The sequence below is a fragment of the Neofelis nebulosa genome, chromosome 5 (assembly GCF_028018385.1).
Source record: "Neofelis nebulosa isolate mNeoNeb1 chromosome 5, mNeoNeb1.pri, whole genome shotgun sequence".
NCBI classification, from domain to species: domain Eukaryota; kingdom Metazoa; phylum Chordata; class Mammalia; order Carnivora; family Felidae; genus Neofelis; species Neofelis nebulosa.
The window spans coordinates 84544775-84562125 of NC_080786.1; the positions used below are offsets into that span (position 1 = coordinate 84544775).

Genomic DNA, 17351 nt, shown 5'->3' on the forward strand with positions numbered 1-17351 from the left:
CCCTAACAAACCGCCCCCCACAATTAGTTTCCTTTTGTTTTGTTTCCCTGAGTAGACCATATCCTTAAACGTAAAAGGCCCCGGACTGCAAAGGATGGTGCTTGTTGACTTACCAGGTGTGATTAATGTAAGTATATACAAAACTTACATTTTATCTTGTTCCTATTGTGGAAAACATGTATAATGACATTTAAAACCTTTTTCTTCAAGACTGTGACATCAGGCATGGCTCCTGACACAAAGGAAACTATTTTCAGTATCAGCAAAGCTTATATGCAGAATCCTAATGCCATCATACTATGTATTCAAGGTAAATCTTATCAAAAGGTTTTAATCGCACCAATACGCTTCTTTCCTTAGCAGTCTTAAGCTTTGCATGTTACATAAACATGCAACATAAATATGTCTTGCCCTTCTGTAAACCATTCGTTTTATTAGTAAGTAGAAATGAAATTAAGAATATTTTGATAAAACATCACAGAAATTTTTATTAGCTAGAATTTCTTTTCATAACTAAGATAAATGTATTAAGAAAAATTTTCTTAGTATAATGTAGATACAAGGGTTAAAGTTACAAAATCTACTTGGCAATCATTGCAGTGTCATTTTTCAATTTTTTTTTCAGATGGATCTGTGGATGCTGAACGTAGCATTGTTACAGATTTGGTCAGTCAAATGGATCCTCATGGAAGGAGGACGATATTTGTTTTGACCAAAGTAGACCTGGCAGAAAAAAACGTGGCTAGCCCGAGCAGGGTGAGGACAAGCTCTTTATTATGAGAGAACAGATTCTTTGTATAAGCGTCAGCTGTAGCAGGAACTGGCTATAAAAACAAAAGAAACAAGCAATCAAAAAGTCCTTGTGGAATACTTTGGTGGGATTTTTCTCCTCAATAAAAACAAAGTATTAGAAAGTTACAGTAAATTACTTAAGTGTAATTTTGAAGTATAAATAAAATTCCATAATTTCAGTTAGTTTGCTTCAGAAATTCTTAAATTACTAATGTTGCTTACTCTGATATAATCTTACGTGCTGATGTGCAGTCATTAACTACTTCTTAATTAACCACAAAATAATGATTGTGGTGTTTCTTTTCTAAATTTGTTTTTAGTTGATTTTCATAAATTAGTGTAAGACTAGTCACACTATAAATACCTTCTGGACATTGTGTATACTTTTTTTTTTTTTTTTTTGCTAATATTTTATTTCCCAACTGCTCAAAGACTGTGAAGCAGATTTTTAGAGAAGTCATTGGATTGGTGTTAGGCCTCAGCATTCTTATCTGGCCACCAACCGGCCGTGTGTCCTTGGACAAATCTTGTTACTTCTCTGCATCGAGTTAGTGCCTAATCCATGCTATCAATCTAGTTGGTCTCTTAGGGTCATTTTCATTTCTGAAATTCTGCTACTTCTATTCATGGGGTTCAGTGTCCCTCCTGTCCTTCTGTAACAACAAAAGAATTTTATTTCAAGGTAACGTTGTAAGTCTTACTAGGGTGCCAGTCTTGACGTAGGACATGTTCTTTACCAAAGCTAAAGGCAGAAGGTAGTGGTTGCAAATATAGATTTTGTAGCCAGATTGCTTGGTTTCAAAAGCTGGCTCTACCCTTTGCTAGCTGTGTCATGTTGGGTAAATTTTTAAACTTTTTCAGTGCTTTAGGCTTCCTCATCTGTTGGAAATGAAGATATTAATGGTACTATCTCATAGGCTGTGAAGGTTTAATGAGTTAAATATTCATTGTAAAGTGGTTGAAATAGTGCTCTAACATTGCAAAGTCTTATATACATGGTGGCTGTCATCTGTTATTATTGTTACATCTCTGTCCCCCATAGAACATCTGCCGTTAGAACTACTCATCCCTTGTACTACTGCATAGAGTTTCTCTCCTTCCCACCTGAAACTTTCTGGGACTGTGCCTCTTGTGCTGGGTTCCCAGGACAGACCACCCCTAGGTTCACTGATTCTGTAGAAGAACTCACGGGACTCGGCACATAGTCACCCTTAAGCCTAAGATCTATTAACAGTATTGGATGCAAAGCAAAATCACGAAAGGCTAAAGTGCGAGAGCCTGGTGTCTGGAGGAAACCCGGCTCAGGTTTCCAAGAGCCCTTTCCTAGTAGAGTCATGTGGGAAATGCTCAATCCCTCCAGCAACAAGTTTCTCGTGAGACTCGGCACCTGAGGTTCTTACTGGGGGCTGGTCATGTAGGCACCCTGAAGTACCAAAATTCCAGACGCCCAAAGGAAAGCAAGTGTTCAGCCAAAACCACACTGCTTGCACAATGAGTCACTGTTATGTGGAGAAAGTTTTATGTCAGTGTGGGAATTGTTTACCAGTGAGGTCCTCAAATGCCAGCCAAGGACGAGCAGACTTTCTAAGGACAGCAATCTCAGGCCTGCTGTGTTAACTCTTCTGTGCACAACCTCCATGACCTTTGCTTTGCCTTATTTTGTGTGGGAGGCCTGCTGTGGCGGTTTTGGTCCTGGTTGGAGGAGGGGAGAAGCGAGGTAGAAGCAAATTCTGTGCCTCTTTCCCAGCTCCCTTTATTTCTTTCATGTCTTTCCCCTCTTCTCTAGGATAGTTTATATTTATTTTGAAATGCAACTGAAATTTACATCAGTCCTTTTTTATACCAAAGCTTCAGCATTGGCTTACGGCTGTGACTTGTCTTAGAGGATGGATTCTTACCTGCAGTATTAATTTGAACAGGCACAGGGAGCAGGAACTCTTACATTGTATGAGGGATTGATCTCTGTGGAAATGTGCATTTTCCTGGGGACAGGGTCTCTAGCTTTTAATACGTTTAGAAAAGGGTTTTGACCCTAAAAGAGCCAGTGGATCCCAATATTTGTAAAAAAAAGAGAAAAAAAAGTCCAACTTGGTTAGGATTTATATATTTGAAGAAAAGTATGGGAAAATAAAAACAGCAGCTACTATTTATTGAGCGACTCTGCGTGCCTGGCACTGTGGTAACGTACCTACCATATTGCCTCATATCATGTTTTCAGCCATCATTTTGAAAAAGTTCAGCAGCTTACTTAAAGCTGCATAGCTAAGGAGTGGAGGAGCTGAAATTAAACTAAGGCCTGACCCCAAAGCACTGTACAGCATTCCCAGTTTTCATAATGCATCTTGTAGTGTAGTGAAATTAAATGTGTTTTTTCCCCTCAGGTAGCAATCGAAAAACATTTTAATACTTTTGTATAGATTTATATATTTGAGGATGTATATACAGCATTATTAAGTTTGCTTTATGAATAGTATATTATGCTTCAAAAAATTATATAAACCTACATCTCACATTTATTTCCCACTTTTAAAAATAGATTCAGCAGATAATTGAAGGAAAACTCTTCCCAATGAAAGCTCTAGGTTATTTTGCTGTTGTAACAGGAAAAGGTATGCAAAGATGGATTCTTACAATTTCAGTTTTTGTTGTTTTCAAATAATAAAGATTAATTTTCTTAGTGAGAATTTCATTGTCTTTCCCTAGGGAACAGCTCTGAAAGCATTGAAGCTATAAGAGAATATGAAGAAGAATTTTTTCAGAATTCAAAACTCCTAAAGTAGGTATATGTTTTAAATACTTGGAGGGAGGAACTTAAGCTGTTCCAATTTCCAGAATTTTTCTGAAATAGTGATCTGGATGTAATAGGCAGGCCTGCAGGGTACTAAGAATTAGGAGCAGCTTGGGGCGCCTGCGTGGCTCAGTCAGTTAAGCGTCCAACTTCGGCTCAAGTCGTGGGCTTGTGGTTCATGGGTTCAGGCCCCGCGTCAGGCTCTGTGCTGACAGCTCAGAGCCTGGAGCCTGCTTCATGGATTCTGTGTCTCTCTGTCTGCCCCTCCCCTGCTCATGCTTTGTCTCTCTCTGTCTCTTAAAAGTGAATAAACATTAAAAAAATTAAAAAAAAAAAGAATTAGGAGCAGCTTATCGCATGGTACAATACATGCTCGCGTGAAAAATTGCCCCTGGGGATATGGGCACTGAAGGACAACGGACACATCTTTAGTTGTTTTACTTATGAAGTGACTTTTTTAAGATCAACACTTACATTTTTATTTATTTATTTTTTTGAAGAAACCCATCCTTATGGTGTTTATGTTTACTTATTTTTTAAATAAACTCTGCCCCCAATGTGGGGCTTAGACTCAAAACCCCAAGATGAAGAGTTGCATGCTCTACTGACTGAGCCAGCCAGACGCCCCCAACAATTCAAAATTTAGATTTTTAAATACATGTACTCGTTTCTCTTTCAGTATTGGGGAAAGTGAGAGTGGGGGTTGGGGATGTCAAAGGGGTATCCTTAAATAGATATTGACAGAAAATAAGATCCTGAAAAACAGTAAAAAGGAAGAGTTAAATGACAACTGAATTACCTTGTATGTAGAGAGTCTCTTAAAATGGCAAGGTATGTTTGCCTCTGCATCAGTACAGTAAATCAAGATAGTTCTTGCAAACATAGTCTTGAGTCTTATCTATGGGGACGGGAACTGACAGGTGTAGAGAACTGAGGTGTCCAGCATGGCAGGCACCGGCCTCGGGTGATTATTTAAGTGTGAATTAGTTAACTTTAAAGAAATTAAAACTCCAGTTCCTCAGCACACTAGCCATACACTCCAAGGGCTCAATAGCCCCATGTGGCTGGTAGCTGCCATGTTGGATAGCTCAGATACAGGACGTTGTCTGTATCACAGAATGTTTTATTAGATAGTGCTAGTATAAAATGTGAGAGTGGTATTCTCATTACATTATCATAACGAGCACGTTTTCAAATTTGGTGATAGTTATCGTCCTTCTTGCCATTTTTATGTACTTTAGCTTTTATTATTTTGTAATAGGACAAGCATGCTAAAGGCACACCAAGTGACTACAAGAAATTTAAGCCTTGCTGTATCAGACTGCTTTTGGAAAATGGTACGAGAGTCTGTTGAGCAACAGGCTGATAGTTTCAAAGGTAAGTTGGCTGTTTAAAATAAGCTGACAACTTTAGACATTTTATTAGTTGGCAAGGTTAGGCATCCGTCAGATTTTTTATTCCTTTAACAGTGGCTTTTTACTTCATTTTCTGTTAGGTAATATGTGGAAAATGGAAAAAATACAAATCTTTAGTTGTTGTACGAGAACACTTTCACCTTGAGAGGAAACATCACAAGGAGGACTTTGCAGATTTTCAACCGAGTAGAAAGTTTGCAGTAGGGTTTGAGAGCAAGAGCTTAGTAAACCATAGTGGACTCAGATTCCCCCTTCTAGAGGGAGGAGGGGACTGGTGTTGGGGGGCAGAGCAGCCTGTGCTTCAGCTACTTTGTACCAGTTCCTGAATGCCACGCTTTCTTGCTCCTTGGCTTTGCTTCCGTAGTTTCATTTGATGAGAGTATACTTACCTTCCCTTTTCCCATGTGGAAAGTCCACCTGCTGAGTCCCTCAGCAACCTTAAGAGTATTGTTGTTACTCTCATTTTACAGAAGAAGAAACTGGGGCACAGAGTAACTTACCTAAGTGGTGCACCCAGCTCATACACGGTCGAGAATAGACCCAGGATTTGAATCTTGGTGGTGTGATTCCAGAATCCATGCCTTTAGCAGCTGTACTGAGCTGTTCCCTTGTGTGTGTTGTGGATTAAAAATGGAGAAACTAAAGTCAAGGAGATTAGTTTGGAAAACTTGCAGAGGTGAGATTCTGACATGTTGAGAGCCCACGGCACTCAGGAGCCATAGGCGTGCACTCAGCAATTCTGTTAGTACAGAGATGTGTGAGATCACCTTTAACCACTGCAGCTGGGAAGAAAGAGAATCCTTAAACTGGAACACCTTTTCTTCTTCCTTAGCAACACGTTTTAATCTTGAAACTGAGTGGAAGAATAACTATCCTCGCCTACGAGAACTTGACCGGGTAATGTTTGTGTACCTCATGTATTTTGTATATGTCTTATTTGATACTGTGCTCTAACAAAAATTTATGTTGATGAGCAAACTCTGGTAAGCCAACCTGCTTCGGTTTTGACCATAGGATTACTAATATAGAGCTGCAAGAATACATTCCCGGAGCAGTTATCTCTTCTACGATAATTTAAATTATTTATTACATAATATTAAAAAATAATTACAGATCATAAGATACTAAAGCAAGTATTTAAAAATGTTTTCTGATAAAATGAAGAACATTCTTTAAAGGTCTTCTAGAATTAACATATTTACGTAATACAGACTTTTGAAAATCGTACATCGACTCTTTTACCTTTTCAGCATTTACTGTGGAGAAATATACTCTGATTAGTGGGACTTAAATATTGGTATTCCTTGATTTTAAAATGCCGTCTTTTATAAAACAGCATCAGTTTACTAATACTAATGGACTAAGTTAATATGTACTAATACGTTCACATAACATTTGTTATGTGAAAAACTTACCTGACTGAATAAATGTTACATGAAAAACTACAGTGAGCATTGAGTGAATAAGGTAGACATTTGTGTCAGTGTCTTTGTCCTTATCTGGCTATTTCTCATTCCTAAAAATGAGACTAGAAGAGAAGAGCATTATTTGCTGGTCATGCCTGCTTCAAACCTAAGCTCAGCCTGCTTGCCTGTCAGAGGCCTTTGTAGAGATCTCTGAAACTCATGGCAGGGCAGATTGACTCTCTTGTGAAAATCTTACTTACTTGTATCTATATTACCTAGAATGAACTATTTGAAAAAGCTAAAAACGAAATCCTCGATGAAGTTATCAGTCTGAGCCAGGTCACACCAAAACATTGGTGAGTATTTGACCTTTTCTCAAAAATATTGCTATATAGATCATAATGAAATACTGACATTTAGGTTGATAAAGCAGTGACTTGTAGCCTTGGTTCATCCCCCAAAACACTTAGTAAATAAGTAATAGTATAAAAGTATGTCTTTTTTCAAAACATAACCACTTTTGTTGTCTAACCAGGTAAGTATTTAAGTACAATAAATTATTTAAGTATATTTCAGAAAAGATATTCTGAAAAATTGTTCTCTCCACAGTCTTTTTAAGTCTTGTTTCATCTTAGGTTTTTCTTTACCTTATACTTAATAAACACTTAATTTTGATTTCTTTAAAGTCATTTAGGCAAAAGTTTCATCAAATTGTGCTTAAAGATTAGTCTTTCAAAATTGGTTACTCTTGTTAGATTAATCACAGAACAAAGCTATCGAGAAAATTGGTTTGTAAAGGGAAAAGGGTATGTATTTTTAAGTTCTCATTTCTGAGCAGGAGCAGTTGGTGCTTTTTATAATATACACCTCATATGTTTTGTACAAATAATATTTCAAGTTGAATTCTGTTTGAGATTCTTAAAAAATAGCAGGTAAATCCATCCTTTTGAAAACCACTCCTGCAAATCTCTCTCAGGGCAAACTATCACCTTCTATTTATGTGTATGTGAATTTGGCACTCTTAAATTTATTGGAATGGGACACTAACCAGAATAGGTTCTATGTACCTCAAGTAAGCTATGTATAAATAGCCTTGATTTTTTTGCAGTCATATTTTAATGAACAAATTCATTGTACATAAATTATGTTTCTAATGAAGCCTATACTGTTTCTAAGAATTTATCATTCTTGGAATAGAACTATCCTTATTGCCATTCTTTATAAATATTTTCTGTACCTCTTCTGTTGAAGAGGTTCTGTAAAGAGTTGAAGATTATCAAAATTGAGCCTAGACAGTTAGTGTCCAGTACTTAAGTTTGAATTCAGTGTTGCTAGTTTCCCCATCCTGGTGCCCTTTCTTCCTCAGTGGTGAACCATTTTCTTTAAGGAGTCAAAATTTGCCTACTTTTAATCTCCTCTCCTCTAAGGATTCTGATCTTATCTATACTTGTTGATTGATTAGTCAAGTGTGTATATATATCCAGATTATCTTTGTTATTATTTGTATTTTAAACCAATCTGTGGCTTTCTGTAAGCCAAATGGCTTTTGAAATTGCGAGAGGTAGATGTGTATACACACTCACACGCACATGCGTGCGCACGTGCATAAAGAATGAACACTACTTCCATTCTAGGTTATATGAGGACAGTATACACGAAAAGTGATATGTAAACTGTAATAGCTGGTAATGCTGTTTATGTGAGAAAAATAGGGTGCCTCTGTAAATTCCTGGCATCACCAGATGAAATGGTTAATGTCGTTTGGGCAGAACAGTCTGAAATCAAAGTATTCCTGCACTAAAGTGAACCATGAGGTTAAACACCGTTTATTTAGTATGCAGGTGGCTGAAGGGAATTGTGAAGGGCTGAGAAGCCTATATTTCCAGAGTGCCTGTAGAGAAGGCAGGGGAGGGAAGGAGGACATGTAGCTGCTAGCGATGTATTTTGTGAGCCGCTGGAGCAGGTGATTCTGTATTTTATCAGATCAACTTTTTTTTTTTTTTTCCTGGTTCTAAAGCTTGATACAAACATAGATCAAAATAGCAGGTCCTAATTGTAACTGTTCATGCCACACTGAATTCAACTGCATTGTACCCAAAATATTTTATTTTTGTGACATAGTTGATGTTGCCTTAAGCAGTATTTTGTTCTTGTTGCATAATGAATGCCTTATGTGATATTTTAGGGTGCATGCCTAAGATGTTAATTATTTCATTGCCAGGACTATTTGATCTATATTTGGTGATCTGGAAACAGTGTTACAAGCGTTTTATGTCCTAAACATGATAGTTTGTTATTAAAGGCATTCTAGTCTACTGTAACTATATTTTAAGAAAGTTATTGGGGGTTTATATTCAACGTAAGTTGCATTATAGGGAGAAATAGGCTTTCAGTGTTTCCACACAATATACCTGACCTGATCATCAGGGATTGATTGCTGACATTAAGCATAAGATATTGATATATCGTTAACATTATGTGACTGTTACTATAGATAGATCTTTTTTTCATATGTCATTTAGAAGGATAGCTGGCTGGATTTATAGAAACACTTTAAAAAATGCTACAGTGTTATGCATACAGCTATTGGTTAAAAGTACTGAGTTTATTTTGTTGAAATTTGAAAAAATGAAAGGAAAATGGGAACGCACAGTTGAGTCCCCTGACTCAGATTTGAGGAATCGAAAAGATCTCTGGTACCATAATCCTGGATTTAAAGAATAAGTGGTGTGACAGGAGAATTGCAGAGGCCAGGAGATGAGAGAAAGCAAGGGGACACAGGTGGCTGAGGGGTGTTACCTACAGCTTTAGCATAGAAGAAGGCAAGAGGCAGGAGAGAAAGCAGTAGATAGAAACAAGATACAGGTTATTAAGGGCCATACAAGCCATGTTTGGAAGCTTTGAATTTATCCCATGAGCACCAAGGGCCACTGAATATCTTTAGGGCAGATTTGCAGTTTAGAAAGATCTTTATAGTAGGGCAAGTGGGATGCTGTGAAGAAGGAGGCAGTGAGCAAGGAGGCCACTGGCTGCTGAAATTACTAGATGAGAGATGATGGCACCTTGAACTTGAGTCAGGATGGTGCAGATGGAGAAGAGGAGACAGTTTTGAAATATTTGAGGAGTCACCTAGCAGATAGAATTGACAGGATTTAGTGACTAGATGTGTAGATAATTGAGAAGTTCATTAAACAGTGAGTGCATTTCTACACAGTAATTACATTGCTGCTAATTTATAGGAGTGAAGATATATTTGACAAAGATGAACATAAGAATCGTAAGAATCGTCACCATGGTTTTGAATTAGTGTAAAAAAATTGAAAACTTCCGTTTCCTATTTGAAATTATGTCATATTTGATTTATTCTTAGAGTGTATTACTGTGATGACACTATGGAAAAATGTAGGAAATTGACATGGAAAACGGTACAATATGCTTTTAACTAACATAGTATGTGCAATTTGATCCACTTATGTAAACACACAAATATTTATGCAGGCATTAAATGTTTTATTGATAAATAAAGCTGTGAATAGTGGTTATACCACTGAAAGGGGAATTATGGAGGACTTACTACTTTTTCTGTATTGGTTGAAGTTATTATATAGGGTAAGTCCTTTGCTTTGAAAGAAGAAATTTCTATTTTGAAAAGTGTTTTGATTAACGTGCAGTATAGACAAAGATCCTGGAAGTACAGAGGTGAATGAGCAGAACTATAATGTTAACTGAATTTTGTGTGTTTATGGACTTTTCCCTAGATGATGGCAAAATTTAGAATAGAGAAGTCTACCATCATCTAAAACATGCTAGGAAACGTAAACAAGGGCTCAAGTCAGGGTAGCAGACGGTGTAAACTGGCCTCACAGCACTGGAGTTTACACGAGAGCTGAGGACTCTTGTCTGGGAAGAGATTTTGGAGTGAAGGGAACCTGGCTTCCACTCCCTAACTAAGCACCTTCCAGTCAGCAGGATGTGAGGACAGTCACTGTCTGGAAGGGAAAGCCATGAAAGGTCTGAGGATATATGGAACGGGGGAAGAGTGGGAATGTAAAGCGGTTTGTTTGTTATGGAACAGAGTATTGGGGGCACAATAAACATGATTATGAGGGAGAGGAGCAGGGGGAGTGTGGACAGAGGACAGCAGCTTGGTGACAAAAGGGCAGGTGAGGATGGGTGACAGGAGCTCCCTGTGGTGGACTGGAAAACAGCCTCCTTTGCGAACATTACCTAAGCTCGTCAGGATTTGGTGGTCTGGGATTTTGTTATTATCTCCTCAAAAGGGTGTCTGGAATGTCAGTTCCTTCCCCACAGACCCCTGGGAGGAGGTAACAGACCAAGTCTTTTCTGACGCAGGAGTGGCATAAAGCCCTGGTGGTCAGAGGCTGGATCCTGGTTTTTTGCTTATCTTTCAGAAATCTTGAGTTTGTGTTTAAAATTTTATCCAAATTGGAGGCACTGACAAGCTTTTTTTCTTCCAGCCTGCTCCTAAAATTTTCCGCCTATCATTATGTGTCATTAACACCATGACTAAATTGACTTTGTCCTTCTGGTCCTCTGTGGTGTGTCCTCTCCTCACACTCTTTCTTTTGTTTTCTGCTTGTAACCCAAAAAAAGACCTGAAAATTAGCAAGGGGAAACCAGCAGCTAAGCCGATTGACTCAGTACACTTGACTTTACACAAAATGTTAAGTGAGCATGAGTAGTCTTGGATGGGAGGGAGTGTAGGCGCTCCTCAACTAAGAAAATTGCATCTTGGCTTCTGGACAGCCAGGATGTTGCTGCTACAAAAGTGGCTGTCGTAGACGGTTGAGGTTGCTGACTGCTTTTGGTAAGCAGAATGTTTTTTGTATGTTGTCGTATTATCTCGCAGTAGAAATTAGTTTGGGAGAAGCCAAATACATATTTTCTTGAGAGTTCAGTTTTTTTCTTCACTGAAATAGTTGTTTTTTTCTTGCTTAGAGATGTGTGGTCTTGTAAGGTACTTTTTAAGGCAGGATTCTCAACTTGATTATGCATCCTTTATAGTGTTGCCTTTATCATGATGTGTTGACCAGTTTTACCTAGCAATATCCCATAACATCTCTGTGCTCTGTGCTGTGGTCTGATAAATCGTTAAAATTATACCTAGAAATTCTCAGTCTTGGACTGCACTTTTCAGCAATACATAAAAAGTCTGTATAGGCAAATAAGCACAGGAAAAGATGCTTAAAAGTATTCGCCATTAGGGAAATGCAAATGACTGCAATGAGATACCACCGTAAACCTGTCAGAATGACTAACCATATCAAATGTTGGCAAGAAGCAGAGCATCTAGAACTCTCATACTGTGCTGGTGGGAATGTAAAATAGTTCACCCATTTGGACAGTTTGGCAGTATCATAAAAAGTTAACTATGTAGCTACCAAATGATCCAGCTCTTCCAATCCTAGATATTTTGCCCGAGAGAAGCAAAAGTATGTGTCCATAAAGACTTGCATGTGAAAGCTCATTACGGCTTCATTTGGAAGAACTAACGGTGGGAAACAACGCAGATGTCCAATAGCAGCTAAATACGTAAACAGATCCATGGAGTGGAATATTACTCAGCAATAAGAAGGAGTGAGACAGGGCGCCTGAGTGGCTCATCAGTTAAGTGGCAGACTCTTCATTTCAGCTCAGGTCATGATCTCATGGTTCGTGAGATCGAGCCCCACATTGGGCTCTGCACTCACAATGCATGGAGCCTGCTTCCCGTTCTTTCTCTCCCTCTCTCTTCTCCTCCCCCACTCGCAATCGCTCTCTCTCAAATAAATAGACTTAAAAATAATTTTTAAAAAAAGGAGTGAAACATTGATACAACAATATGGAGAAATCTCGAAATGGTTTTGCCGAGTGAAAGAAGACAGACAAAAATAAGAGTATATACTGTATGGTTGCATTTACACACAATTCTAGAAAATATAAGCCAACCTCTAGTAACTGAAAGCAGATCCAGCGGCTAGAACTTTTGAAGATGGTGGATAGGTTGGTTCTCTTGATTGTGGTGATACACAGGTATGTTCATATGTCAGCACTGTAAATATGATGCTTCAATGCAGCTGTTTTTAAAAACAATATAATATTTAAATTTGATGTTCTTGAAACTTGTTTTGTCTAATTTCAGGGAGGAAATCCTTCAGCAGTCTTTGTGGGAAAGAGTATCAACTCATGTGATTGAAAACATCTATCTTCCAGCTGCACAGACCATGAATTCAGGGACTTTTAATACAACAGTGGACATCAAGCTTAAACAGTGGACTGATAAACAGCTTCCTAATAAAGCAGTAGAGGTTAGGATATAATTTAATTAAATGGGTAAGAAGCATTATGTGAAGGGAGTAGGAGCCATGAATTTTAGGTTTTATTCCCATCACAGCCACTTTTTCTCCTTTTGGTCTTTAGGCTCCATTTATTCTCTATTCCTTATCTCTGTGTTGGGGTCAGCCTTAATGCTATTACCAGTTACTACTACTATAAAAATTTACTAATTGGCATTTTGTTGTTCCGAGGGCATTTAACAAAACCAGCAAAATTTGCTTAACTGTGAACTGTTTTTAACTTTTTCTGCAAATAAGGATCCCATAAGAAAAATGTTTAATGGTTGAACTATTTCATCTATTGATTTTCTGCAGGGCTCAGTTGCACTTAAATAATCATTTCCTTAGTTAGGATCCTGCCAGAACATTAGACCAAGAATTATAAGAAAGTCCCTTAAAGAATGCTTATCTGTTACACATTGGCTGTACCACGTAGTAGTTGGGTGATCTTTGGACTCCAGGTGCTTAACCTTTCTGTTTACGTGTACAATAGGGATGACGATGTTGCCCACCTCGCAGATTGTTATAAGGAGCAAATGTGCGTAATACATGAAATACTTAGACACACCTGGCCCACGGTAACTGCGCAGTAAATGCCAGCTGCTGTTACTGTGATGATGAGCATCCCCTGAGCTGATCTGCCACGCGTATTAGTCTGAAGAACGATTGCGCTCGCTCAGTAAGACGCGGTGTGTCCTGTGCCTCTTTGTGAGGTTGCTCACAAAATGAGAGTCAGTGTCAAAGATAATTTCATTTTTTATACTTACCTTGTCAGCTTCTAATTATTTGGGCGTCATTCCCCCCTCTCCTGTCCTGCTCCAGCCCTGACTGCACCTGTTTTCTCAGTTTCTTCCAGCTTCTCTTTCTGAGAGCTGGCAGCTGCTCTGCTGAAGCTGCATACCGCTGACCCCTGTCAGTTCTCCACACATTTACCCCTGAAATAGCTAGAGAGCTGCTGCCATCACTCACCAGCTCTCCTCACAACCTAAAAACATCTGTGCGGCCCCGGTCCCACGGTAGGATATTTTCACATCCTAAGGCTCGGCCGTGGAAGTCGTCATTCTGTCTCCTGCCGCCTTCTCCCTTCTCACCTGGGTGTGGCGGAGACATGAGGATCTGCTGAAGGTCAGGAAACATAGATTCTAATACCTCACTGGATATTCTTGAACAGCCATCTTTTTTATGCCGTGATTTCTTCATGTTTAAAAGGACCAGGGCTAAATAAAAAACACAGCATTAACCAGCCCACTTAATCATAAGTAGATTTAGTTCTTCATTACTTCTTGCACTGGGCTCTTCCTTCAGGTAATTAGGAGTTAGCTGTGATAGAGCCTGAATACTGCTGGGCTCTGTTTGAAGGTATTGATGCTTTGCTTCATATATTTGCATAAAGGCAAACATGTGAAGAAGACTGAATCGTTATGAAATTTTAAACTTTCTGCAGAATGAAAGAAGCAGGCCGACTCACCTCTTGTACAGAAGGAAATAAATTAGTGAACTAAGTCTGGGGGCTGATTGGAGTACAGACCTTAAGTCAAGGGGGCAATTTCTTTTCAGCTCCAGCTAGCGTTATGTAGGAATGTGGGTACAGTGCTGCCGGATAGTTCAAGAGAGGCTGGAAACACAGATTTTTATATGAAGTCTCTCTCTTTTTAATGTTGGCTCTGTTTGTTAAAATTTAAAACACCATGTAGGTCTAGCAAAACATATCAACATGTCAGGACGCCAAATCTACCCCACTAGCTACCAGTGTGAGATCTCTAGGCCAGTGTTTATGTATGCGGCCTTTAAAAAAAAAAGTGGTTTCATATGTACTTTGTGATAAGCTTATTTTATCTGTTTGGCTTTAATTCACATGTGTGTCATGTTACATATTAAATATAAGTATGTACTGTGAATACAGCTTTTTTTCTTTTAAATCTAGGTTGCTTGGGAGACCCTACAAGAAGAATTTTCCCGCTTCATGACAGAACCAAAAGGGAAAGAGCATGATGACATATTTGATAAACTTAAAGAGGCTGTTAAGGAAGAAAGTATTAAGCGCCACAAGTGGAATGATTTTGCGGAGGACAGCTTGGTATGTCATTTGTATGTTAAGGTGTCGGCCTCATGCTTTTATATAATTTCTCAAATTGGTATCTTTTTGTAGGAAGCTGTTTTTATATGACCATTTCAGTTAGGTTCTGAATTTAAAATAATGAGGGGAAAGAAATAGTTTAACCATCTGTAATTAGTCCTTTAACATTTCTCTGCTATTTCTTTCTTGGCTAGCATTTCAGAAAAAAAGTCAAACTTTGCGGTAAAGAGGCTTCTATTAACTTCCACAAATTGTTGTCCACTAGCCATTACATGGACCTGATCTACAGATGGCTCAGATAGCTGCTTCTCATTTTACCCTTCGTGGTAATAAAAGGAATTAGATGCATTGGTTTTCAGTGGATTTGAGTCATACAATGTTAGACTTCTAAAATAATGCTAACTGCCACATGTTGAATGCTTGGAAGTTGCCTGAAACTCTACAGTGTATTTTGTAAGCAGATTTTATTTAGTTCTTAAGCAGCCCTATTATTGTCCTTGGCAAAACTCAGACCCAAGCCCTGACTCTGCTACAAAGCCTGACTCCTGACCTTCACCAAATCCAACCACCTCCAGCAGATCTTTTGTTATGTGGAACGTTTCATCACCATAATCAAACCTGGTTAAGCACCTGCTCTCTTCCCAGACAGTTCTGAGGAGGACTGTTGAAAGATTGAACAGTTTTCCAGGATAATGCATATCTCACTGTGGGCTGGTCATAATTGTAATTTATTTTAGAATAAGTGTTTGTTTTCATGTTTGAAAGCTATGTTCGTTCGTGTTAAATGCCTTATAAGACTTGCTTCCTGAGAGAATAGTGTCCTTTTTCATGCATTCATTCAATGATTATAAAATTTAGAGATCAGTTTTCTTATAATGAAGAACTCACATTTGCTTATGATTGTCTAGACCTTTTAAGCTTTCCTCCTTTACACTTTTCATTGGTGTTAACGGTGAGACAGTGGTTGTTTTTCTCGTTTTTTTGGAAATGCTAACACAGATCATATGGCAAAAAGGAGAGGTAGCGATGATCTGAATCATTAACTCCTGAGTTACTAGGGTTCTAGGTGCAGATTTTATGCGGTTACATGTGTAACATACCTCTCTCGATCTTAGACATAGCTTACTCAATTTGGGATAGGAAGAAGTCTTCACTGTTTATATTTTGGGGAAGAAAGCTGACAAGTGGGCAGGTAATAAGACCTGAATTTGCATGGAAGGGGCATACTTTTATGTTGTTTTAGGCACATCTGTTCTTTTGGATGTTTGAGAAGCTGTCAATTTGAATACAGTTACTAAGATTATAAGGCCTAGATAGATCAAAATTGGCTGTTTTTCTTTCCTTGTTATTTCAGAGGGTTATCCAGCACAATGCTTTAGAAGACCGTTCCATATCTGATAAACAACAGTGGGATGCCGCTATTTATTTTATGGAAGAAGCTCTTCAGGCTCGCCTCAAGGACAGTAAGTAGGACATGTGTTGAGTTGTGAGTATTCGCAGTGGTGAAGGGGGGGGTCATCCAACTTGATGAACGTTTGTAAAATAAAGTTTTAAAAAAAAAAATAAAACTAACATTTCATAGCTTTGTCATTAATAACATCGTTAAATTTTTTTTGTGGGATTTTTCAGTCAATGGCTTAGTAACTAGGGAAAATATTAAATAAATTGGACATACGTTCATATGTACTCCTATTCTGAAAAAACTATAAGACCATTTTAGTGTTTGCCTCTATACCTATGGAAACGGTATACCTTGCAATACCAATTGTACCTTGCGCAGATTATAAACATATATAATTAAATCCTTTCTTCTACATGTACCATATCAATCATGTAATTTTTTTTGTCTTTATTTCAGCTGACTTTATATTGATATAGCACTTTGAAATAGTTAATAAAATAAGACTGTTTAATATTAGTTATAATCTATGTACTTGGTAAATGATAAAATTTTTGATGAATTTTTAAAAAGTTTTTTTTTAATTTTGCAGCTGAAAATGCAATTGAAAACATGATAGGTCCAGATTGGAAAAAGAGATGGTTATACTGGAAGAACCGGACCCAAGAACAGGTAAAAAAACAAATCTCTGGTCTTATGATATAATTTTGATTATTTTAATTCAAGCATTAAAATATCACTTTTGCATTGCCTTCTAGACCAATCTTAATAATTTCAAATGTTTTATATCAGCCTTTCTACAATATAATGAAATTTTAGAATAAATAGTAAGCTATAAAAGCAAGTTGTTTTTTTCAAGTGCGGTAGCTATGTTACTAAAATGGGAAATGAACCATGCTCCTTTTGTGGTTGATTACTTTGTTCATTTCAATTCCTTGTTTGAGGTAAAATGAAGGTTGAAGTTATAAACAAAAATAAAAAATGACACGAATTTCAGAGGATGTAGAGTAAATGTAATCAGAATGAAAGATACAGTGACTTTGTTTACCTCATCTGTTACTTCTGGATTTTTCTGTTGTCTATTCAGATTATTTTGTTCTTTTGCATTTTTTGCTGTTGTATTCCCAAAATAGGTATAA

The 17351-nt window shown here is 37.8% G+C and overlaps 1 protein-coding gene across 6 annotated transcripts in view; it reads left to right on the top strand.

The window, feature by feature from the left end:
• The window catches only part of OPA1 (OPA1 mitochondrial dynamin like GTPase), an 86041-nt gene that overhangs the window by 35281 nt on the left and 33409 nt on the right, over window positions 1–17351 (top strand). For all 6 annotated transcript variants that reach the window (XR_009262098.1, XR_009262097.1, XM_058730870.1 and 3 more), the window contains 12 exons: window positions 56–127; window positions 211–310; window positions 626–756; window positions 3329–3401; window positions 3496–3568; window positions 4842–4957; window positions 5828–5892; window positions 6681–6757; window positions 12544–12709; window positions 14661–14813; window positions 16168–16276; window positions 16805–16884. Coding sequence is in view for 4 of the 6 variants with exons in the window: in XM_058730870.1 (XP_058586853.1) it covers window positions 56–127; window positions 211–310; window positions 626–756; window positions 3329–3401; window positions 3496–3568; window positions 4842–4957; window positions 5828–5892; window positions 6681–6757; window positions 12544–12709; window positions 14661–14813; window positions 16168–16276; window positions 16805–16884 (1215 nt within the window). In the remaining 2 variants the exon portion in view is untranslated. The remainder of the gene's footprint in view (window positions 1–55; window positions 128–210; window positions 311–625; window positions 757–3328; window positions 3402–3495; window positions 3569–4841; window positions 4958–5827; window positions 5893–6680; window positions 6758–12543; window positions 12710–14660; window positions 14814–16167; window positions 16277–16804; window positions 16885–17351) is intronic.